This window comes from Spea bombifrons, chromosome 1 (genome assembly GCF_027358695.1).
Source record: "Spea bombifrons isolate aSpeBom1 chromosome 1, aSpeBom1.2.pri, whole genome shotgun sequence".
In the NCBI taxonomy this organism is placed as follows: Eukaryota; Metazoa; Chordata; class Amphibia; order Anura; family Pelobatidae; genus Spea; species Spea bombifrons.
The window spans coordinates 77,655,988-77,680,642 of record NC_071087.1 but is presented as its reverse complement, the minus strand read 5'-3'; the positions used below and the strand labels follow the sequence as shown (position 1 = coordinate 77,680,642).

Here is a 24,655-nt window from a genome sequence, read left to right as displayed (position 1 = left end):
AAAAACCTGCTAAATAGATTCTACTATTTGTCCTGAGTTTAGAAATACCCAATGTTTTTATGTTTTTTTGCTTTTTTTTTTCTATACATTATGGGGCAATAAGTACAGGTAGCGTTTTGCTATTTCAAAGCCATTTTTTCCAAATCTGGTAATTCTTCCCCCCATGTGCCATTTCGGGTATCTTTGAAGCCGGCCAATGCAATTTACCCCATCAAGTCATATATTTTTGAAAACTAGACAGCCCAGGGTATTCCAAATGCTAGTATTTTAACCCTTTCCAAGCACTTATTCTACCATCAGCCTTTGTCAAACTTTGTGGTAGTCATTTTTTTGCATTTGTTTTGTCACACACATTTTACTTCAGGTATGAATAAACAGGTTCTGGTATATGTCACTGTCATAAAACACCCCAATATGTGTTCAGCAACATCTCCTGTGTACAGCGATACCTCACATGAATGATTTTGCCTGGCTGTTTGGGGGCAAAAGGGCCACATTTGGGGCATGCGCATTTTTCAATGTTGAACTTTGGCATTTGGGGATCCACTGCCCATGCCCTATTTGGTACATCTTTGAGCCGGGCCATTTCAGTGTGCCCAACAAAACCATATATTTTTGAAAACTAGACACCCCAGGGTATTTTAAATGCTGGTATTTTAACTCTTTGCATGCACACATTTTACCACCAGCATTTTTTCAAAGTTTGCAGTAGTATTTTTTGTGTGTATTTTTCCTACACACACCTAATATATGTATGAATTTACAGCTCCTGGTATATGCCGCTGTCACACGACACCCCAATATGTGTTCAGCAACATCTCCTGAGTACAGTGATACCCCACATGCATGGGTTTGTCATTTTTTGGGGGAACTAAAAGGCCACATTTGGTACGTGTGCATTTTTCTAATTGGAAATTAGATGTTTGGCCATCCTTCCCCCTGTGTTATTTGGGACATTGTTGAACCTGGCCAATTCAATTTACCCCATCAAATCATAATTTTTTTTAAAAGTAGACACCCCATGGGCATTTAATATGCCAGTATTTTAACTCTTTCCATGCGAGAATTGTTTTAAGCTAATATGCTAATTTTAGGACTTGCTCACAAAAATATTTTTTTATATATACATTTCATTTTTTTTTGCCTTTTTAAAAAAAAAATGTAACATTTTTTTTTCAACTTGAAGGTTCCCCTGACATCAGTGGGAAATTGTTTACATTTTACGTTTTTTTTACTATTTTTTTTAATTATTAATTTTTAATTTTATTTTTAATTTATTTTTACTAATCACACTGTGATTAGAAAGCTGGGCTAGACCATCTAGCGAACTTTTACATCTTTATTGTTTTTTTTCCCGGGCCGCCGCCATCTTGCTGATGGCGAAGATCACCGGCAGCTGCGGCTGTGACCGCTCTCCGGAGCGGTCACAGCCCGTCGAGAGGTAAGTGTTTGGTGTCGCTGGATGCCTCCTGATCGAGGCATTCCAGCGACACCATTTAAGTTTAGGAGGCCATCGTTGATCACCTCCTAAACACTTTTAAAACGGGCCGTATGGCGGATGTTGACGCCCCGGGGAGGGGCCAGAGATGGCCCCTTTGTGCCGATCGTGGCGTTGCTGAATTCCACATCCTTATTGTCCTTACTGTAAAAAACCCTTTCCTCTGCTTTAGACTAAATCTCCTTTCTTCCAGTCTGAACGCATGACCACTTGTCCAATGCTTAGTCTTGTTTATGAACAGATTTCCACACAATGGTTTGTATTGGCCCCGAATATATTTATATAATGTTATCATATCCCCTCTGAGGTGCCGTTTTTCTAAACAAAACAGATTTAAATTAGTTAACCTTTCTTCATAACTATAGTGCTCCATTCCTTTTATTAATTTTATAGCCTGCCTCTGCACCCATTCTAGTGCTATGATATCCTTCTTTAGAATAGGTGCCCAAAATTGCTCAGCATATTCAATGTGTGGCCTTACCATTGATTTATACAGAGGCAAAATTATATTTTAATGCCGCGAATTGATGCCCCTTTTTATACACGACAATACCTTACTGGCTTTAGCAACTGCTGACTGACATTGCACATTGTTGCCTAGTTTGTTGTCAGGGCCGGCCCAAGACTTAATGCCGCCTGGGGCGAAGTTTAAAATGCCGCCCCCCTGCCGGACGGGTCGACATTTTAAACTTCGCCGACGCCATTATCTACCCTCCCCCTTTGTAATTACCATTAAACAGTCCTGCGGCGAGTCTCCCTGCTCTGCCACGGTGCTGGCTTGTAATGCTGAGCGCCGGAAATTGACGTTCCTTCCTGTGCTCAGCATTACAAGCCGGCACCGAGACCGAGCTAGAAGGCTCGCAGAGGAGAGAGAGGTTCGCCCCTCTCTCTCCTCCGCTTCAAAAAAAAAAAAAAAAAGCACTTGGGGTGGCGCAGTGCCGCCCCTTCATAAGTGCCGCCTGGGGCAATTGCCCCACTCGGCTCCATTGTAGGGCCGGCCCTGTTGTCTATAACAATTACCAAATCCTTCTCATTTGTCGTGACCCCTAACTCACTACTGTTTAGGGTGTAGGTTGCTTGTGCGTTCCCTACCCCGAAGTGCATAAATTTACATTTGTCTACGTTGAATTTAATCTGCCATTTGTGTGCCTAGTCCCCTAGTCTATCTAGATCCCTCTGCACTACTGTAATATCCCGCTTGCACTGTATTACTTTACCTAGTTTAGTGTCATCCGCAAACACAGAAACATGACTTTCAACGCCTATTGCCAGGTCATTTATAAATATGTTGAATAAAATTGGTCCCAGAACAGAACCCTGAGGGACACCACTTACCACTTTTGATCAGCTTGAAAATTTACCATTTATAACAACTCTCTGATCTCTAAGCCAATGTTCTACCCATGCACAAGAATTTGCATCTAGACCAATTTCCTTCAGTTTGAATACTAACCTATTGTGTGGAACCGTGTCAAACGCCTTGGCAAAATCCAAGTAGATTACATCCACTGCAACACCCTGATCTACACTTCTACTTACTTCTTTTTTTTTTTTTTTTTTTTTTGTATAAACATCCTTAATAGCTGGATTTGTTTGGGTTGACTTTAGGCCTGATGTTTTGGAATTTTTTTTTCCCCCCCATACAGGGCTGCTGTTGAGGAGGCTTACGGCAAATCTATGCAGAAATTATCAAAGATGGTGAGCAGCGGAAGTCACCTAGGGTAGGTGGTTCTTTTTTGTGTTTTGTTTTTTTTTTCCATCTCTGTTGTCCTATATAACAACTGTGCGGTTGATGTACCGATAACACCTAGTAGTAAAGAATGATTAGTAGAGCATTGCAACACACACAATTCAATTGCAGAACCTGATAATTTGTCTCTTTGTTTTCCTTTTTTCTACAGTCATATTGGCTTGTTTTACAGTTTTTAGAGTAACAAACATCCAGCTTTTCAGCAGTGACAGGGAGGGAGATCTGGCTGAATACAGTCTGGGCACTTCCAGATCAGCAGTCACTGCCACCAATGCCAAGTAACGCTACATCTTCACTGTGTAACTATAGGTGTTACTGCTGACACCACAAAGGTCTAGTCGGATGAGCTGAGACCCAGCAAGGCCTGTCCAGACCCTGCTGTGATCACTGAACACCCTGGACCCACTTCTCCCTCTGCTGGCTGATCACATACACATTATGGTCACAGTGAAGGTCAATAACGCCCTGCTTGCCAGAAAAAAATGCACCAACACCACCATTTTGGTTTTAGAACAAGGCTTTAGCCAAAGTTTATTACATGCATCATTGTCAAGCACAATTGTAAAATGCACTGTATATTTTTAAAACCTGACAATGAGCCCCCTCCACAACCAGCCAAGCTTGCCGGGGTACTCGCCCACCACTAGTTATTCATTCCAAGTTCAGGGGAACTATCCAATGCCCAGTGCCACTTGAGGTTTGAGCTCCATACCTACCTCACAGCCTCCCACCATAGTCCTCATTGAGGACCCCAGCAAGATTCTGCCGCAACACATTGGTTGACTTGAGTAGTCTGAATGTGCCCCCGACAGCGAAAAACAGTTTGATCCTCCGATCCCGATTTTGCGTACTACCTGGCCTCTGAGACCAAGTCTAGCCTCATCTGTCACTGCATCAATTCTAAAGGAGTGGGTTTTTGATGCGTGTAGCCATATGCTTAGTGTCCTGCATTTTGCGCATTTCCCGTAACTTGGTTCCCCCCGGTAGACATTTGCTTGCGCTTACTAATTTGGATATTCTGAAGCCCCAAAAACGCAAGAGAAAAGGCACCCCTTAGCCGTAGTTCTATGATCACGGAGTAGACCTTGCAGAATTTATTACACAACACACTTAGTTTTGGTTCCTCCAACCCTGCAATTTAAAACGGCGGGGGGGGGGCATTGCTGATATGTTTGCCCACGCTAGCGGGAGAGGGAACCCTAGTTGCCAGTCTAGTGATGAACAATAGCACATCTAGCCAGGATGTGTAATCGGACACCTCCCCCCGCATACGCCAACAAGGTGTTGTATTGGCACCACTTCATTGAGTACAAGGCCCAGGTGGATTGTTCTGGTGATGCTCTCACGTGAGATTCAAGCAGTGTGTCATATCAGAAAACACTTTGCCCCAGGGCTAGCTTCCTGAAACCTAGGGTATGGCGGGCATGGAAAGAGATGTTAACTCCTTAATGACAATCCACGTACATGTACGGGGTTGCCGTGCAACAAGATAACGACAATGCCCGTACACGTTATAGCTGCATCGGCGGCTTTTGCGGCATCCACGGCTGCTGTTATAGCTGCGTTCAGCGGCTTTGCGGCATCCACGGAAGCCTCACAAGTGAGGCTGACCGTGGATCTGGGGAGGAAAGCCCTCCCCGGAAGAAAAATGGCCGCCGCCGCACCGATCATCAAAGATCGCGCCGGCGCCTGGCTGAAACAGCTTAGGAAGCGATCAGAATCGCTTCCTAAGCATAAACGGTTGCCGTCATTCACAGGATGGCATCAACAATAGATATGAGTTCATAGAGGGTCTATCCAGACCCTCTTGAGAACTCTCGAGCTCCTCCTGCAGGTTGAATACAGGTACTGCATCCAACCATGCAAGGTCAATGGAGCCCTGCTCACTAATGAGTGATTAGTAAAAAAAAAAATTAAAAAAATTGTTCAAAAATGTTTAAAAAATAAAATAAAATATGGTAACATGTAAAAATCCCCACTGTCACCAAAAAAAAAATTTTTAATAAGCAAGTCCTAAAATTCTTTATCTTTACAAAAATTCCAGCATGGAAAGAGCTAAGATATTGATATTACAAATGCCCATAGGGTGTCTCGTATTAAAAAATGCATGAGTGGATGGGGTAAATTGAATTGGCTGGGCTCAAAGATGTCCCAAATATACATGGGGGCAGTAGGATCAGATGTCTAAATGGCATAAAAATTACACACCTCACAAAGGCGGCCTTTTACCTCCCAAATAAACCCTACAAACCCATGCATGGGGGGTATCACTGCGCTCAGGAGATGTTACTGAACACTTATTGGGGTGTTGTTCGACACGGACATATACCAGGAGCGATACATTTATACCTGAAGTACATGTGTGAAAAAAAAAAATGTACTACCATAAAGTTTCACAAAGGCTGGTGGTAAAATTAGTGCATGGTAAATACCAGCATTTCAAATACCTTGGGGTGTCTAGTTTTTAAAAATATATTTGACTAAATCTCCTTTGATGGGGTAAATTGCATTGGCCGGCTTCAAAGATACCCGAAATGGCACATGGGGGGGAAGAATTACCAGATTTGGAAAAAAAAGGCTTTGAAATAGCAAAACGCTACCTGTACTTATTGCCCCATAACGTGTAGAAAAAAGCAAAAAAACATTGGGTGTTTCTAAACTCAGGACAAATAGTAGAATCTATTTAGCAGGTTTTTTCATTCTTTTTTGCAGATGAATAAAAGTTTTTTTGTTTAAAAAGTGAGTAATTTTTTTACAAAAAATCCCCGTATTTTATCACTTTTTTTTTTATAGTAAATTAGATGATATGATAAAATTAATGGTATCTAAAGAAAGCCCTGTTTGTCCTGAAAAAAACCCCAATATATAATATGTGATGGGAGCATGAAATGAGAGAAGAAAATCACAGCAACGCTGAAAAATGTTAAAATAGCCATTGTCCCACAATATACTACAAGTAATAACCCCTATTGTCCTTAAGGGGTTAAGAAGCATGCACATCAAAATGAATCTGCACAGACATCTTGGAGGGTAAAGGACAGCGGTTAACCTGTCAGACCACCACCAGGTTGCCTGTGAAGAATATTACCATGTGATTGTGGAGCAAGCTACACGATAGTGACAGTGCTAGTAGCAAAGGGAATAATTCCAGGAAAAAACAAATTCTTTAGTAAGGAGCTGCTCACCGAGGAATCAGGCCAATGTGCAGATCACCATTGCCCCTGAAATATGCACCAAAGCCGATATTCCCAGAAGCATTGGTGTATAATTCTTGGGCATCTGCTGCTATTCTGCCCAAGTTCACTTCCTTGGATATTTTATCTCTGTTTCTTTAAAGGTAGCTGATTTCAGGTTTTTTAGATACAGACATGCTTTCCATGGGGTAAACAGGATAATAAACCTGTCCTATAATCCTGTAAAGATGAATCCAGCATCACAATTTACACTGTAGCTTAGCCATTGAAGCATCACATTTAGATTCACTGGTATGTTCCCCTTTGAGCGCAACTTGTTGTGAGGCATGCACTTTTCCACTCTTAAAACAGCGGGAGAAGCTATGTTGTCCTCTGCAACCTGAACATTTCTGTCTAAACTTGCATGTGGAACCCCATTTCCAGTGGTGGTGGTTAAGCAGTCAGAATAGGCCTCTTGGAAGTGGCCAGTAAGTTTCCTTGATTGGACCTGCTGGCCCTCCCTGGAAAAGGGGTTGCCCTCTAAGCTGTATTGAGTTTAATTCAAAGTGCCATTTGGTCCCGTCTCAGGCAGCCTTAATCTATCTCCCCTGGCTGGTCATTGGTTAAAAATAAATGATATATAATCTTGTTACCATGGTAACATGACACTGGATAACCAATGTTCTCCTGCTCTACTGACTGCTAATGTTGCCTTTCCCCACCATCACCACTGGAAAAAAGAGCGGGCAGAAGGTACTTTCTGAAATGCATCCTCACGTTCCCCTTTTGGGATGATGTGACTTATCTATATGAAATGACTGGACTTCTATGTTGCCTTGCACTGTTGAAAAGCAATTTAGCTGGGGGGAGTACTTTTAGCGGATCTGTTGGACTTAGCCTGAGAATTCACACACCTGGGGAGCCTTGGCTTTGACCTGGGGGGCCTAGACTCTGAGTGGCATGACTCCACCCAACCAAAAGTTAAAGCTGTAGTCCTGCCCCTAACTTGGAATCTCTAGGAGCCTGATGATCTGTTATGTCTGATGAAAGGTAGGGGGAGGGGAGACGCAGAAGAGAACAAATAAGCACAACAGAATAATGGAGGACTTGATTGCCAACGCTTCCTAACGAGTGATTCCTCTCCCCCTCACCTGCACTCCTCTTATGCTCCTTCCCAGCCATATGCCCTGAATCCCTCCCTGGCTAGCTCACTCCTTGGCACCCTGCCATATGCACCTTCTAGGGGAGCACCCTACCTCCTATATTCTGATCTCAGTGGTATCCAATACAGAAGAAATCATAGTTATGAACAAGTGGATACATTTAAAATAAAAAATCCATAAAATAAAAATGGAAATAGTGCAAAAAAAAATCTAAATACAAAAATATCCCTACCATTATAAAAAAGAAAAAAAAATACCCAGAAGTATTAAACGCCAAATAGGTTACTATGCGAGGAATTGATGTGGCCCGCTGTATTAAAAAAAGATCCTATATGTGATATTGTAACTGGGGTATATTGCTAAACTTTATTCAGCTGTGGGTGAAATCTCAAGAAAGATTGAGAACAAAAATTGTAAGCATACTCTTCATGTATTAGTATTGTGCTTTTTATATTTTTTATGGAAAGACTTGTCCTGCAGAAAAAAAAACAAATTTGTATGAATATATACCATACATTGAAATGGAGAGCCATGGTCTAACAAACATGATAAAAATGGCAAAAAATTAACAAAAGTAAAAATGTAAAGTAATGGGGGAAAAAAAACATACAGATCCAGGGACAAGTAAAGATAAGGTGTCTAATTCCATGGTATACATGTTTGTTTTGTGTAAATATGTAGATATGGTTTAGTTTGTTAATTTGTAATATAAACTGTTTTGAACTGTCATTTTATGGATCTATATAATCGCACCACGCTTCATGTAAAACTGTAATGCAAAACGGCATTTAAGTACTAATTGTGTAAATGTTTGTTATAATCTGCTGTTACGACTGTTGGAAATAAATCATAAATGTGTTTTTACGGTAGGACTTTTGCCCCAATGTGGGAGATGTTCCGGGTGTCCTCTGACAAGCTTGCTCTCTGCCATCTGGAACTGAGTAAAAAACTCCATGACCTTATCAAGGAAATAAACAGATATGGGGAAGAACAAGTCAAAATGCACAAAAAGGTACAGGCAAAAGTAAAAAAACAAAACGAGGATTGTTCTTTTTGCTAGGCGCAGTGGCATTTTCTGAGAGTTGTATACTTTTTTTTTTTTTTCTTTTTTTTTTTCTTTTTTTTACATATTATTCCAGTAGGTGACTCTCTATTATGTCAGTATTGCTATTTGGGCTTAATATTCCTGTATGATTTCCAAGACGCCGCAGATTTTCTGGACCTCCCTACAGATGCAAATGTTTTAGCCATTCTTGACTGTTGCCTATATAAGTTCTGCCGGCTGTCATATGCAGCATGTAATGTAGATCTTAAAATCCTGTTCTATGCTATCCTGGTGACTGACAATGAAACCAAACAATTCCATTTATGCTGATGCTTATACTCTTCCCCTTAATCTACAGTCCAAAGAGGATATGTCTGGCACTTTAGAAGTCATACAACTGCTACAGTGCAGTTCTCAACTTCTCCAGAAATCACGGGAGAATTACTGCAGCAGATTTTCTGAGCAGGAGCGGCTTAGGAGAGAAGGATCACCACAAAAAGAAGTGAACAAGGTGAATGGAATTACTTTGCATATAGTGGAGGTTGAATGTCCGGATTACCTTTAGCCTAGCTAAGTGTTATACTGTGGCGATATCTACAGCTGGCTTCTGTTGGCACAATCTAAGAGGGCAGCATCCTGGTCTGTGTGATCCACATGCCACTATTTTCACAGTATGGTGTTTGTAACTAGCCACTATAATGTCAAATAAGGCAAGAATCGTGTTAGAGATATAAAATATGTACTCATGGACACACACATACTGTACTTGAATAAGTCATACAGCATCCTCCTGGGGCTATCTGGCAAACCCGGTCATTTTTACCATATGTTTAGTGTACTCAGTGGTATGAAATCCCCCTCATCCTAAATGGATTGAAAGAAGAAACAAAGTACAGGAACATGCGATGCCTCCAGAACACTGAAGTGTGTTTATACACATTGAAGTGTGTTTATATTGAAAAGAGGGTCATCATTGGATTAAAGTGAAATCAGCACTTCACTAGGCTTATCATATATATATATATATATATATATATATATATATATATATATATATATATATATATATATATATATATTATATACATACATACATACATACATACATACATTATATATATACATACATACATTTTTTTCTTTGTTTTTCTTCTTCTAGGTAGCAATTGGATTCCTTGATGCAATTTCATAGACTCCTTGTGAAGTTTAACTTTACTGTCAGGGTTATTGTCAGTGGCGTTCTACATTACATTAGGTCTAAACACTAGTTTTTAATCGAACTCTTCTGCTAACATATCCCTTCTGAAATAAATTTACCTGTCGTCTTTTGTCACCGACAGAATATTTCCTGTGAAGCTATATTTTCCCCTTGAATAGACTCCTGTCAATAGTGACTGATAAAAGAACTTCAGAATGCAGACTTATTTAAATAAATTTGGGTGTATCCCTTGAGGTCCAATTTCTATTTACTCTTGAGTATTATTATTATTGTTTTTTATATGGCGCCGTCATATAGAAATTCTTCCTTTTGTAAATGTACAGATTAGGGTTGAAACAACTAATCGATAATGAAAATCGCTGTCGACTATCTTCATTATCGATTAGTCGAATCGATTTTTATCGATTTATAAAGTTGTTTTTTTTCAGAGCAAATGCTCTGAAAAACTCCTCTCCTTATATAATCCGACCTCAAACAGAGATCGGATTATAACACTAGAATCCAGATCCCCCCCCAACGCTGCAGGGGGCCTGGATTCCCCTCACTGTAGGCCGGTCTCTCACTTCCGTCTCTCTCCCCCCTCCCATACACCGCTCTGCCTCTCTCCCGACTCCGTTGCTGACAGGCACTTTCACTGCAGCTTCATAGAAGCCTCAGCGTAAGTGAAGGGCAGTAACGGAGACTGTCTGTGCGATGCAGACCCCCACCGGCTGACAGAGAGGATGATCCTCTGCAGGAGACCTCGATTCTCTCATACACCACTCTGGCTCCTCCCCCTCCCATACGCCACTCTGTCTCTCTACCCGGCTCCCTGGTGTCTTCTGAACCTCCGTTGCTGACAGGAGGCAGAGTGGAGTATGGGTGGGGGGGGGGAGGCAGAGTGGTGTATGGGAAGGGGGAGGAGGCAGAGTGGTGTATGGGAGGGGGGAGGAGGCAGAGTGGTGTATGGGAGGGGGGAGGAGGCAGAGTGGTGTATGGGAGGGGGGAGGAGGAAGAGTGGTGTATGGGAGGGGGGAGGAGGAAGAGTGGAGTATGGGAGGGGGGAGGAGGCAGAGTGGTGTTTGGGAGGGGGGAGGAGGCAGAGTGGTGTATGGGAGGGGGGAGGAGGCAGAGTGGTATATGGGAGGGGGGAGGAGGCAGAGTGGTGTATGGGAGGGGGGAGCAGGCAGAGTGGTGTATAGGAGGGGGAGGAGCCATAGTAGTGTATGGGTGTGTTATAGTGGTGTATGGGGGGTATTATGAATTTCAGGGCATATAGGGGGTAAAAGGCATATCGATATTAGGCATATCAGGGGGGCATAAAACATATCTGGGGGTAAAAGGCATATCGGGGGCACAGTGGCGTATATGGGGGCAGAGTGGCAAGCTGGGGGTCAGATGTGCATAACGGGGGGCAGTTTGGTAAATAAAAGAAAATATAAACAAGGCTTTTTTCTCAGTTTTTATTAAATCTGAAAAATATATTAATATTTACTAATAACTTTGTATTAAAACCTAGTTTGAGAAACACCGTGTTTGGGTTCTTGTAGCTTTTATTATATCAGTAAAATAAGAAGGTGAATAGCGAGAGGCCATTGCAATAAATTGATGAAAGTGTAAATTGTATGTTTTTTATTACATTATTTAAAATTTAAAAAAATTGCATTTTTTTTAGTCGATTAATCGAAAAAATAATCGTTAGTTGCAGCCCTAGTACAGATAATACATTTCTCCTTATTTGTCTTTTCTAACTAGGTCCCCTTACCTTCACATTCTACTGTAAAAAAAAAAAAAAAAAACTCAACAGAATGCTCTGAAAAATACCCCTGTCTTATATTCGGGGTCCTCTTAGACTACAGAGGTCTGACTAAAAGACTAACATCCAGATCCCCCACAGTGCTGCAGGGGACCTGGATCCTCCTGTCTGGCAGCTGGTGGACGTCTGCACGATGCGCAAGGACGACCTCTGCTGCTGCCGGCACTTCTGCCGGGTCTATGACAGAGCGCCGGCGTGACATCACCTTCCGGTGCTCCACCATAGAAGCCCCAGCGTAAGTACCGTCCAGCAGCAATGGAGGTTGTCTACGCGCATCGCACAGAAGTTCACTGGCTGCCAGAGAAGAGGATCCCCTGCAGGGGATCATGTCACGCCGGCGCTCTGTCATAGAAGACCCTGCGGAAGTGCCGGCAGCAGCAGAGGCGTGACCTTTCGGTGCTTAGTCATAGAAGCCCCAGCTTACATGTGAATTAATATTAACTAAACTTTTTTCTTACAGGGTAGTCTTATATTCAGGCTTTTTCTTTTTTTCTAAATATTAAAATTTTGCATAGTCTTCTTATAATCTGGGTCCTCTTATAATCAAGCAAATTTAGTATTTTATTTAGGCAGTGTGATATTTATATTTCTCCCTTTTCTTTTTTCTTTTTTTCTTTTTATTTTAAACTTGTATTGTTTTTTGGTTCCTTATGATAGCTTTATATTGTCATCTACCTCATTCTAAATCTGCTTTGAGAACCACAGTGGTTATCTTTTTCTATTAGTATTGCTAACACGTTTTTAATGCAATGCTCAGCTGCCTTTGGCCGAACATCTTTAAATCCATTTCTTCTGGACTCCATCTAAAGATCTTCAGACCATCACAGACTTACCAGATGGCTTTGAGAAAGGAGTTTGCACAGCCCCAAACTTCTGCAGGACCCACTTGTCTGCCATGTAATGCATTAAATGTGTGGATTTTCACTTCTGCTCTGTGGTTTTTCTGCTTGTTTTGTGACAGACTTGCCTACATAGCTCCATACAAAATCAAGCCCCCATTTGTGAATACTAACTATAGTTTTAAGCAGCCCTGCTTCCTGAATTACAGTGTGATCAGTTACCGGGAGAACGCTGCACGCACATCACAGGCTTCATCACCTCACTGCAGCTTGCATGAGTATTGAAAAAGGGGGAAGTTCTCTTTAAAAAATACAAAAGTGTACAGTGCCTTATTTAATATATATATATATATATATATATATATATATATATATATATATATATATATATATATATATATATATATATATACTGCTCAAAATAATAAAGGGAGCACTTAAACAACACAATGTAACTCGAAGTCAATCACACTGTCCACTCAGGAAGCAACACCGATGGACAATCAATTTCACATGCTGTTGTGCAAATGGAACAGACAACAGGTGGAAATTATAGGCAATTGGCAAGACACCCCCAATAAAGGAGTGGTTCTGCAGGTGGTGACCACAGACCACTTCTCAGTTGCTATGCTTCCTGGCTGATGTTTTGGTCACTTTTGAATGCTGGCGGTGCTTTCACTCTAGTGGTAGCATGAGGCAGAGTCTACAACCCACACAAGTGGCTCAGGTAGTGCAGCTCATCCAGGATGGCACATCAATGCGAGCTGTAGCAAGAAGGTTTGCTGTGTCTGTCAGTGTAGAGTCCAGAGCACGGAGGGGCTACCAGGAGACATGCCAGTACATCAGGAGACGTGGAGGAGGCCGTAGGAGAGCACCAACCCAGCAGCAGGACCGTTACCTCCGCCTTTGTGCAAGGAGGAGCACTGCCAGAGTCCTGCAAAATGACCTCCAGCAGGCCACAAATGTGCATGTGTCCACTCAAACGGTCAGAAACAGACTCTATGAGGGCCCAAGGGTGCTTACAGCCCAACACCGTGCAGGACGTTTGGCATTTGCCAGAGAACACCAGGATTGGCATATTCGCCACTGGCGCCCTGTGCTCTTCACAGATGAAAGCAGGTTCACACTGAGAACATGTGACAGATGTGACAGAGTCTGGAGACGCCGTGGAGCAACATCCTCCAGCATGACCGGTTTGGTGGTGGGTCAGTGATGGTGTGGGGTGGCATTTCTTTGAGGGGCCACACAGCCCTCCATGTGCTTACCAGAGGTAGCCTGACTGCCATTAGGTACCGAGATGAGATCCTCAGACCCCTTGTGAGACCATATGCTGGTGCGGTTGGCCCTGGGTTCCTCCTAATGCAAGACAATGCTAGACCTCATGTTGCTGGAGTGTGTCAGCAGTTCCTGCAAGAGGAAGGCATTGATGGCCTGCCCGTTCCCCAGACCTGAATGCGATTGAGCACATCTGGGACATCGCTCCATCCGCCATCCGCCACGTTGCACCACAGATTGTCCAGGAGTTGGCGGATGCTTTAGTCCAGGTCTGGGAGGACATCCCTCAGGAGACCATCCGCAACCTCATCAGGAGCATGCCCAGGCGTTGTAGGGAGGTCATACGGCCACACACACTACTGAGCCTCATTGTGACTTGTTTTAAGGACATTACATCAAAGTTGGATCAGCCTGTAGTGTAGTTTTCCATTTTGATTTTGAGTGTGACTCCATATCCAGACCTCTATGGGTTGATAAATTTTGATTTCCATTGAGAATTTTTGTGTGATTTTGTTGTCGGCACATTCAACTATGTAAAGACGAAAGTATGTCATACGATTAGTTCATTCATTCAGATATAGGATGTGTAATCTTAGTGTTCCCTTTATTATTTTGAGCAGTGTATATATATATATATATATATATATAGTGTATCACTGAATACAAATAGTTTTTTTTTGTTACCTTCAGTTGCTAATATTGGTTCGATTTGGTGACCTGACAAAACCTTAATTGGCCTCGACAATTCTATGTTCTACGTAAGACCACACAGGAAATGCTAAGTTGAAACCATAGAAAAACCTTCCATTAACACAAGTGATGTGCGCAGTGTGTATGAGCGCCTAAAATGGATCAATTTTTGCATGTACATTACAGACCATGAAATCATTCATATAACCTCCACTAGGCCTGACTTAACTAAATAGACAGGTGGATATTTTTTTCTCTGTATTAAGGGAAGGTCAACCTCTGGCAAGCACCATGAAGACCAAGGGACTCTCCAAATAGGTCAGGGTTAAAATTTGGAGAAATACAGATCAGGGTTGGGTTATATTTATATAAAAAAAAAAAAGCCCCACAACAAACCTGCCAAGAGAGAGTCACCCACCAAAACACACGGAGCAGGCAAAGAGGGCATTAATCAAAAAGGCAACATAGATAACTCTAGATGGAAAGCTCCACAGCGGAGATCGGAGTATCTGTCCATAGGACCACTTTAAGCCGTGTACTCCACAGAGCTAGGCTTTATCAAAGGGTGTACAGAAAAGCCATTGCTTAAAGAAAACAATAAGCAAACACTGTTGCTGTTTGCCAAAAGGCATGTGGGAGACTCCCAAAACATATGGAAGAAACTACTCTGGTCAGATGAGACTAATATTGAGTTTTTTGGCCAGCAAGGAAAACAATGTGTCTGGCAAAAACCTAATATCTCTCACCAACCAGAGAACACCACAACGAAGCATGGTGGTAGCAGCATCATGCTGTCCTGATATTTTAATTAATTGGCAGGGACTGGTAAACTGGTCAGGACTGAAGGAATGATCGATGGTGCCAAATGCAGAGGAAATTGTTAGGGAAACCTGTTTGTCTTACAGAGATTTGAGACTGGGTTGGAGATTTACCTTCCAGCAGGAAAATAACCTTAAGCATACTGCTAAAACACTCGGGTAGTTAAAATGAAACCTTTAAATGTCTTGGAATGGCCCAGACCTCGATCCAGTTGAGAATCTGTGGTATGACTTAAAGCTTGCAGCTACACCAGCAGAATCAATTCAACCTGAGGCAGCTAGAGCAGTTTTGCATTGAAGAATGGGCAAGGTGGCTAGATGTGCCAAGCTTATAGAGAGGTACACCTAGAGCCTAGAGACTTGCAGCTGAAATAGCTCTACAAAGCATTGACTTTGGAAGATGAATAGTCATGCACGCTCAATTTTTTTTTTTCTCATTTCCTGTTTTTTCACACAAAAAAAAATATATATAATTTGCATCTTCAAAGTGGTAGGCATGTTGTGTAAATCAAAGGAAACAACCCCATTTTAATTCCAGGTTGTAATGCAACAAAATAGGAAAAACGCCAAGGGGATGAATACTTTTGCAAGGGACTGTATATCTCATCTATGTATGCTACCGGAAATGACATGGAAATGGTAAATTCCTACCTTTTCATTTCCCAGCAGTGCTTTACTCTTTTTTTTTTTTTTTTTTTTTTTTTTTTTTTTTTCTTTTCTTTTTCTTGAACATTTGAGTTAGACTTTGTTATAAACTGAAGGTAAAGGTTTTTTTTTTTAATTTCCTGCCCTACCTGGATAGGCGGATCCATCTCTATTCTACCCTGAAGTGATAAGGAAAATAAATAAGAATTTACAGTTTTCCCTATGAGGATCTTATTGGTCGGCTTTAACACCTTTTTGTTCGGTGCCGTTTGATGTCAGCTTTGGGACTCTTGCCATGGTGCAGTGCATTTATAAATATGAAATGTTTCTTGGCAAACTTAGATCTGCCGATTTTGTACCAAATATCATGCACTTTATCTAATTTACCTTGCACCATGTTTAACCTGCCGGTCTCTAGATTCAAAATCCAGCTACATCCGAAGAACTTAATTTGTCAGCTATTGTGTTTTTGCATAGTACTGTATTATTCGCCTCATACTGTCTCCTTCCACTTCCCAGGCAGAACTGAAGACCAGGAAGGCAGCGGAGTCTTTGCGCTGCTCCGTTGAGAAGTACAATGCTGTACGCATAGAGTTTGAAGGGAAAATGTTGCAGTCTGCGCAGGTCTGTGATATGCATATTGCACTGTTTCTGTTTGTACTACAGATTGAGGACCTTATTTAGGATATAGAAAATTGCTTGGTGATGTAGAGCCCTCTGCAACAAAATTAACCACTTTTTTTTCTATCTGCCAGGCTTTCCAGGACACAGAGGCATCTCACCTTAGACACATGAAGCACCTTGTTGCAGCCTACTCACACTCGGTAGAGGACACACATGTACAGATTGGGCAGGTAAGGCTATAGAACACCCTCTGTTTCCCAAACATCTATGAGTTGTGTATGCTGCTCTAAGTAAGTAGGCATTCATTCACCCACTCAACTACTTATATTTGCTTTATTAAGAGTGTCTGAATTTAAGTTTTTGCAGGATTCCATGTTCATGGTTTCCTCATGGTGAGTTACCATTAAGCCCAACTTGTAAAACCTGAGTTGCTGCCAATGTTGTATAAGCTGTTCCACTTGCTTGGTATTTAATAGATCTCACTGTAGTCTTTGTGATCCAAGGGTACCATCTAAGGGTGCCCACCATGTACTCTAGGGTGTCCATGACATCTTAAACGCCACCAGTCAGCTCCTATATCAGCCTCCTCCTCAATTTGTCAACCTCCAGTTGTGATCTGTCTCCTGGTAAGACCTCATTGTCTTCCAGGAAGTTATGCATTTTCTGAATCGGGTGGTTAAATAAGGGCCAAAGTGCAATGCTTTTGGTTTAAATTCTTAGTTTTGGGCCTTAAAGGCTTCACGACCGCCACTACCTACACCATTAATGCCCATTTCTATCTGACCAATGAGTTGGGCACAGCCATGCTCAGAGGACGTGGATTAAAGAGCCTGCTAAAGCTCTAGGACCTGCTCCATCATGTCCAGGGTGGAGTTCCAGTGGGTGACTATGTCCTGATGTAGACTGTGCCAGATGAAAGTGCCTGACACTCTTATGGCACTTTTCAATGAGTTTCTGCAGCCTGCCCCTCAGTTCGATTAGCTGCCCTTACCACCAGATGCAGTATTTGTGCGGTGCAGCCCAAGCCCACATCTGTCCCACCATTGTATCTTCCTGAGAGCTGCCAAACTGTGAGCTGATGTGTACAAAACTTCAGCATGAAGTAGGGAGTACCTATGCACTAGCTGTTACCACTAATGCCTAGAGCAGCCATCCAACACTTTGGGCTGCCCCCGGTGTGCCATCAGCGAAAGAAAGGCATCCTGTGCGCTGAAGATGGTGAAACAAGTGGAAGCAGTAGTGGGGGGTGAGGAAAACTAGCAGCTGCTTATATTGCTCCTCCTCAATTATGGAGACAATTTGACTGCTGCTTCAACATGTCCCTTGAATGGAAAGTGCTTAAGGGTAGGCTGGTGCTGTGGATATCCCTGCCCCTCATGTCTGATCAGCCTGTTACTATTTTTTTTTAACAGGCTGGATCATTTTTTATTTTATTTTTTTTGCTTTTACTTTTGCTGCTGATTGGTCAGATATAGTAATCACTTTACATGAATGGAACATCGTGTTCATTCAGATTATGATACATCCATTCAAAACGGAAGTCTTGCATGATTTTTAGAGACTGGCATAGGGCAGGGGCGTCCAACATGCGGCAGGGCAACCGATCTTATGCGGGCCGCACCTCGAGCCCTGCTGCAGCAAGAGCCCTGCTACTTACCTGTGGGGAGGGTCTTTTGTACTGCATAGAGGAAGTGGAACCCAGCAGAGTTCACGTGACATCACATGACTCTGCTCCAGTCCTGCTTCCTCTGTGCAGTACCAGAGAACGCAGAGGGAGGCCGCGCCCCCTGCTGAAGTCTGTGAGCGGCATCGAGGAGCTGCAGTGCAGGTAAGGGGGTGGGGAGGGTGTTTGAATGAGTATGCGTGATTGAGGGAATGAGTATATGAATGAATGTGTGTGTGTGTAATGGCATGGATGTGTAAGTGCTGGAACCTAGGCATGATGGGACTGTGATTGTTGTTAGCAATCACACTCCTATCATGCCAAGTCTGCCAGTACATGCTGAAACATAGCTAGCTGCCCCCCCCTTGTGTATTGATGCTGCCAGCAATATGGGGTCTGCACATCACTTACAGCCACCCTGACCAGCATGTACCGGCTGACTTGGCATGATAGGAGTGTAACATAGTAACATAGTAATATAGTTCATAAGGTTGAAAAAAGACCAAAGTCCATCAAGTTCAACCTATATACATATTGTGTCCCTACCGTGTTGATCCAGAGGAAGGCAAAAAACCCTTATGAAGCAGATGCCAATTGCCCCATACCAGGGGGAAAATTCCTTCCCGACTCCAAATATGGCAATCAGAATAAATCCCTGGATCAACATTCTGTCCCTATTAATCTACTATCCATAACTTGTAATATTATTGCTTTCAAGAAACACATCCAGGCTCCTTTTAAACTCTTTTATTGAGTTTACCATTACCACTTCCTCTGGCAGAGAGTTCCATAGTCTCACCGCTCTTACTGTAAAGAACCCCCGTCTGTGCTGGTGTAGAAACCTTCTTTCCTCCAGCCGTAGAGGATGTCCCCTTGTTATAGATACAGTCCTGGGTATAAATAGGTCCTGGGAGTGATCTCTGTACTGCCCCCTTATATATTTATACATAGTTATTGTCCCCCCTAAGCCGTCTTTTTTCCAAACTAAATAACCCTAATTCTGATAATCTTTCTGGGTACTGTAGTCCTTCCATTCCCTTTATTACTCTGGTTGCCCGTCTTTGAACCCTCTCCAGCTCCGCTATATCTTTCTTGTACACTGGTGCCCAGTACTGTACACAGTATTCCATGTGTGGTCTGACTAGTGACTTGTACAATGGTAGAATTATTTCCTTGTCGTGGGCATCCATGCCCCTTTTGATGCACCCCATGATTTTATTTGCATTAGCAGCAGCTGCCCGGCACTGGTCGCTACAGGTAAATTTACTGTTAACCAAGACTCCTAAGTCCTTTTCCATGTCAGTCGTCCCCAGTGTTTTCCCGTTTAATACATATTCCCAGCCTGGATTTTTCTTCCCCATGTGCATAACCTTACATTTATCTGTGTTGAACCTCATCTGCCACATCCCAGCCCAAGCCTCCAACCTATGCAGATCCATTTGTAATCGTGCACTGTCCTCTATTGTGTTAACCACGTTACAGAGCTTAGTATCGTCTGCAAAGATTGATACTTTACTATACAATCCCTCTACAAGGTCATTAATAAATATATTAAAAAGAATAGGACCCAAAACTGACCCCTGTGGTACCCCACTAGTAACAGTCACCCACTCAGAGTATGTACCATTAATAACCACCCTCTGTTTCCTATCACTGAGCCAGTTACTTACCCACATACACACATTCTCCCCCAGCCCAAGCATTCTCATTTTATGTACCAGCCTTTTATGTGGCACCGTATCAAATGCTTTGGAAAAATCAAGATATAAGACATCCAGCGATTCACCCCGATCCAGTCTTGAGCTCACCTCCTCATAACAGCTGATCAGGTTAGTTTGACAGGACCGATCCCTTGTAAACCCATGCTGATATGGAGTCATACATTTATTTTCATTGAGATTCTCCAAAATAGCATCTCTTAGGAAACCCTCGAACAGTTTACATACAACAGAAGTTAAACTAACAGGCCTATAATTCCCCGGGTCACTTTTTGTCCCCTTTTTGAATATTGGCACAACATTTGCTATGCGCCAGTCCTGGGGCTAACAGCAGGCACAGTCCCATCATGCCTAGGTACCAGCATTTACTGGTTGCCTGCCTGGGTATGATAGGAGTGTAAATTGCTGTTAGCAATCACACTCCTATCATGCCAAGTCATATTGCTAATTTTTTGTGTCCAATTGTGGTGTGTTACCTACTTTTATTAAAAATTGGAGTTATTATAATTATTTTTAAAGGTGGGAGGTCATTTTCGGTTTTGGCTAAGTGAACCGTGAATGTTTTGGTCCAGAATTTTAATTTTGGTGCATCCCTAGAATAAATAGAACTATTTCATTTTTAATTATCCTGAATTTGTAGTCACAAAACTTTCTAGGCCCAGAAATCAGTGAGAGGAAAAGTAAAGGTTTTGTGTCGTTTACTTTATTTTAATCTGCATATTTTATTAAAGGCCATATTTTCTCACAGTGAAAAATTAGTGCGGCCCTCGCATGTATACAATTCTGGTGGATATGGGATCATAAATGGTGGTTTTTGCCCGCTTTTTTTCATGACAACATGGAATGTCATGAGTGTTTTTAATATGCTAATGCTACAAGATACAAATATATATTAGACAATTGTATGCTACCAGCTTTTTTGGTAGCGGTATGAGGAAGGCCTTTTCCTGTTCCAGCATGACTGTGCACCTATGCATAAAGCAAGTACATGGTTTATCAAGTTTGGGGCCACAAATGAAAAAAATGATTTCTACTTAACGGGAATTTTCTTTTAGCTTGCTCGTCCCACGGCAGTACATTTATTTCCCACCTATTCAAATTATTTTTCGTGCACTTTGAGGTGTAGTGGAAAGGGGAGGACTTTTTTTTGTAAATCAGAGTTTGTTTTTTTAAACATATAAATACATGGGAAAATGGGGAAGGGAAAAACAAAAAGAGGATAGCCAATGGAGATAAAAGTATACTGCAAAAGCCTGATGCAGCAGGATCGTCCACATTACAGCATTAACAAGCATCGAAACAGCCCAGTCAAGGAAGAGATACAGCGCCAATAATCAGAACAACAATACCAATTAGGCCCATAGCGTTTGAGTGGAAGGATCTGTCAAGAATTGGGACCAATGGAACCAGGTCCGTCTGTACCGTTTACCAAGATGATCAGGGCTGGCCACCAATGCAGGGGGACCAAAGCTTTAGCCTCGTTCAGTAAGTGCCTAACCACTGTTTTTATTATAAACCAAAAACAAAAATTTACACCAAAGTGCATAAGACCGCGCACCATCACCCAGTGTACTAGGACTCCCATCAGGATTGGGAGAGCGAAGCATACCAGACACGCCTCAAGAAATGGAGAGAGAAAAAAAACCCAACACCCCCACCTCCTACAGAACACGCCCCTAACCACCCCACTCCCACAACCCTAAACCAAACTTGCCCCGTAAAAAAAAAAAAAAGACTCCCCAAAAATCTGCCTGACTCATTGCCACACATCAAATGCTTGGCATCAAACCAAACGAACTTCCATAGGTTCGAAAGGTCGAAGGACCAATACCCTCCCCCTCAAAAACAACCCATACCCACCCACCTCCAGTAACATATAATACACACAGCAAATAATGAAAAGCACACCCTCCCCCAGCCACCTAACCTCAAACGCCTCTCCCCAATATTCATCTCCCCTCCCACCAGACCCAGGAACACCATTACCCGATCCTCCCCAGCAGCTGCATGAAACCCCTCCCTCCACCCTCCATGAATAAAGAAAGAACCCCCCCCCCAGACAAGCCACTGTGTCCCCAATGAAGCAACAGTCCTCGGAACCAAAAACAGGGTGATCAATCCCTCGAGCTATATAAAATTCTCCAAGAAACAGGCCTGGTGCATCGCAATACACCCAAGGCCCCAACTTCCAACCCATGAACAGCAAGTCCCGAGGGGCACAGAAGGCATAGGACATAACTCTTCTATAAGGGATACGGCAAGATAAACAGAAACGTAACTAAAAACAAAGAGCGAATATAAGACCTCCACCCACAAACTATGAAACCCCACCCACAAACCTCCCTCATAAAAAAAAAAAACAAAAAAAAAAAAACAGAGCTTAACAGAAATGCATATCATACATAATATGAAAATAACTTGAAAGCAATCCCCACCCTCAGGACCCTCAGTAGGTGGTCAAAGCATCGGTAGGGAGCTCCCGGATATCGGGTATAAGCCACAAAGGCGGAATACCAAACACACCTTAGCACAACACCCCAAAATAACAGAAAAAAACCCATAAAAAAAAACAGAAAACAACAATGCATAAGTCCAAAGTCAATGGGTACCACCAGTTCCTCTCATCAGGGCACCAGCAGCAGAGGGATAAGTCTGAATTGTCTGCAGGGGTGGAGGAGGTCCCAACCATAGCCAAGGACCAGAGCCTTAGATGGAAAGGCAGTCCAACTCCAAAGATGGAATACATAGGTATGGGCCTGGGGGACAGCCAAAGGCATCACTGTCCCCACTCTGGAATGGCAAAGATCAGGAACCACCAACCTACTGCAACACAAGCGTAGCCCCCGGGAATCCTCACCGATCTCCATCCAAAAGATCACTCCTCAGCAGCTGTAGCTTCAGGAATCACTGAAATCGCACTCCGGCGTCGAGTAGCACGACCGGTCACCATCCCCTCCCGTCTGGAAGGCCTCAGACCCCTAGCCTCAGCACCGCGCTTCCGTAGTAAATCAGGCAGACGCCAGTCTGCGATCAGAATATTAGGCAAGTGCAAATCCTGGAGGGAGACTAATAACTCGGTGTATTAGTGCCCCCAGATCTTACATTGAGGCTGAAAGGGTAACCCCAGAAATACTGTATTCCACGTTGCCGGAGCTCAGCAGTGAGAGGACGTAGTACTCTACGTGCCTGGAGGGTGATGTCTGAAAGGTCTTGATAAAATGTGATGCTAGATCCACTGTAGGTCCAGGAACTGCTCGTTCACCTGGAAGTCCGTGATGCAGCATATCACATCCCTCGGTGGTGATGTAGGGGGACCCCTAGGCCTTGGAGCTCTGTGAGTTCTATCCAGATGGATCTCTGCCTCAGGAGGTCGAGCCAGAAGGCTGTTAAATAAGCGCACCAACATCCTAAGGGGCACGCAGGTCATCTTCAGGTAGGCCCCTGATTCGCACATTGTGCCGCCGGCCCCTATTATCGAGATCCTCCAAGCGCCGCCGATATTCGACCAGGTAGAAGGCATGTTGGGCAGAGGTTCTTGCTACGTCTGCAGTTTTCTTGTTGAGCCGAATCTGCTTCCTGTGCTGCGAGTCGACGTTCCACTCTAGGCTTTGGCTGCAGTATGCTTGAGCTCCGAAAGCAAAGTGCTGAAGTCCTCCCACCATTGAGCTGAGGAGAAGAGCTGCTGGATCGCCGCTGAACAGGTAGGTACACTTGGCTCCCCAGGCGGGGGGTAGGTCGGCACCCCTGTCATCGGATTCACGGGAACTCAAGGGTGAAGCTACCTCGTGGTCCTCTAGTGTCTGCGAGGCCAACACCGATGGGGTGCAAAAGTACTCTCTGAGAGATGGTGTGGATGAAGCTCAAGACTCAAACGTCCCTCTTCCCCAACAGCTAGCCAGACTTTTTTTTTTTAATACGTTTATTTTCCTGTCCTAACTTACTGGGAGGTGGAGTATCATGTGTACTGATTTGAGATGAGCAAGGGAAAGGAAGTACAGTTAAGTAGAACATTTTTTCTATATCGCGTCTAGATTTCCCAAGTTTCCTTTTAAGTTTAATTCCTGCACCCCCATTATTTTTCCACTTCCCTTCACAATCTTGTTAGTGTTAAGTTTTCTGCTTTATCAAAATCTTTTTTTTCAGGTACAGGAAGAGTTCAATCACAACATGGAAAATGTGGCAATTGAGAAGCTAATCAGGAGTTTTGCAGAAAACAATGGCACTGGAACAGACAGACCAGGTGAGAGGAGCAACTTTCACTCATGTTACTACGAAGGAAGTGTTGTACACAGTGTTTGGACTGGGAGACGCAGGAGCTAGTAGATGGATGAGTTAAAACTGAAGTTAATGTGAGTGGAGTCATAAAAGTAGTGTGCTTCACTCTCTTCACCACAGTACAGCAATCATTTTATGTTGGGTTTTCCCCCCTTTGTTTTCAGACGCTGTGGAATTTGAAGGTTTTCGCTTTCCCACCCCTCAAGAAGGCAAGCATCAATGATTTTAATTCTCTTGTTTTCTTCTTCTATCGGCCTGTTTTTTGCTGTGTTAACAAAAGTTGGCATTGGGAGGAGAGTAGTAGTGGTCACTATACATTAATGTGTGTGTGTATATATGTATATGTGTGTGTGTGTATGTATATATATATATATATATATATATATATATATATATATATATATATATATATATATATATATATATATATATGTATGTATGTATATGTGTGTGTGTGTAATAAAT

The 24,655-nt window shown here is 42.8% G+C and overlaps 1 protein-coding gene and 1 long non-coding RNA gene across 2 annotated transcripts in view; one reads left to right on the top strand and one right to left on the bottom strand.

The window, feature by feature from the left end:
- FCHO1 (FCH and mu domain containing endocytic adaptor 1) overlaps positions 1-24,655 on the top strand; it is a 77,202-nt gene that overhangs the window by 15,099 nt on the left and 37,448 nt on the right. The window contains exons 5-11 of the mRNA XM_053464406.1: positions 3,145-3,219; positions 8,455-8,596; positions 8,988-9,140; positions 16,430-16,534; positions 16,666-16,764; positions 24,059-24,155; positions 24,355-24,399. Of these exons, the coding sequence (XP_053320381.1) occupies positions 3,145-3,219; positions 8,455-8,596; positions 8,988-9,140; positions 16,430-16,534; positions 16,666-16,764; positions 24,059-24,155; positions 24,355-24,399 (716 nt within the window). The remainder of the gene's footprint in view (positions 1-3,144; positions 3,220-8,454; positions 8,597-8,987; positions 9,141-16,429; positions 16,535-16,665; positions 16,765-24,058; positions 24,156-24,354; positions 24,400-24,655) is intronic.
- Positions 115-24,655, bottom strand: part of LOC128492003 (uncharacterized) — a 108,813-nt gene continuing 84,272 nt past the window's right edge. Inside the window, exon 2 of the long non-coding RNA XR_008354055.1 lies at positions 115-273. This is a non-coding gene — a long non-coding RNA (uncharacterized LOC128492003). The remainder of the gene's footprint in view (positions 274-24,655) is intronic.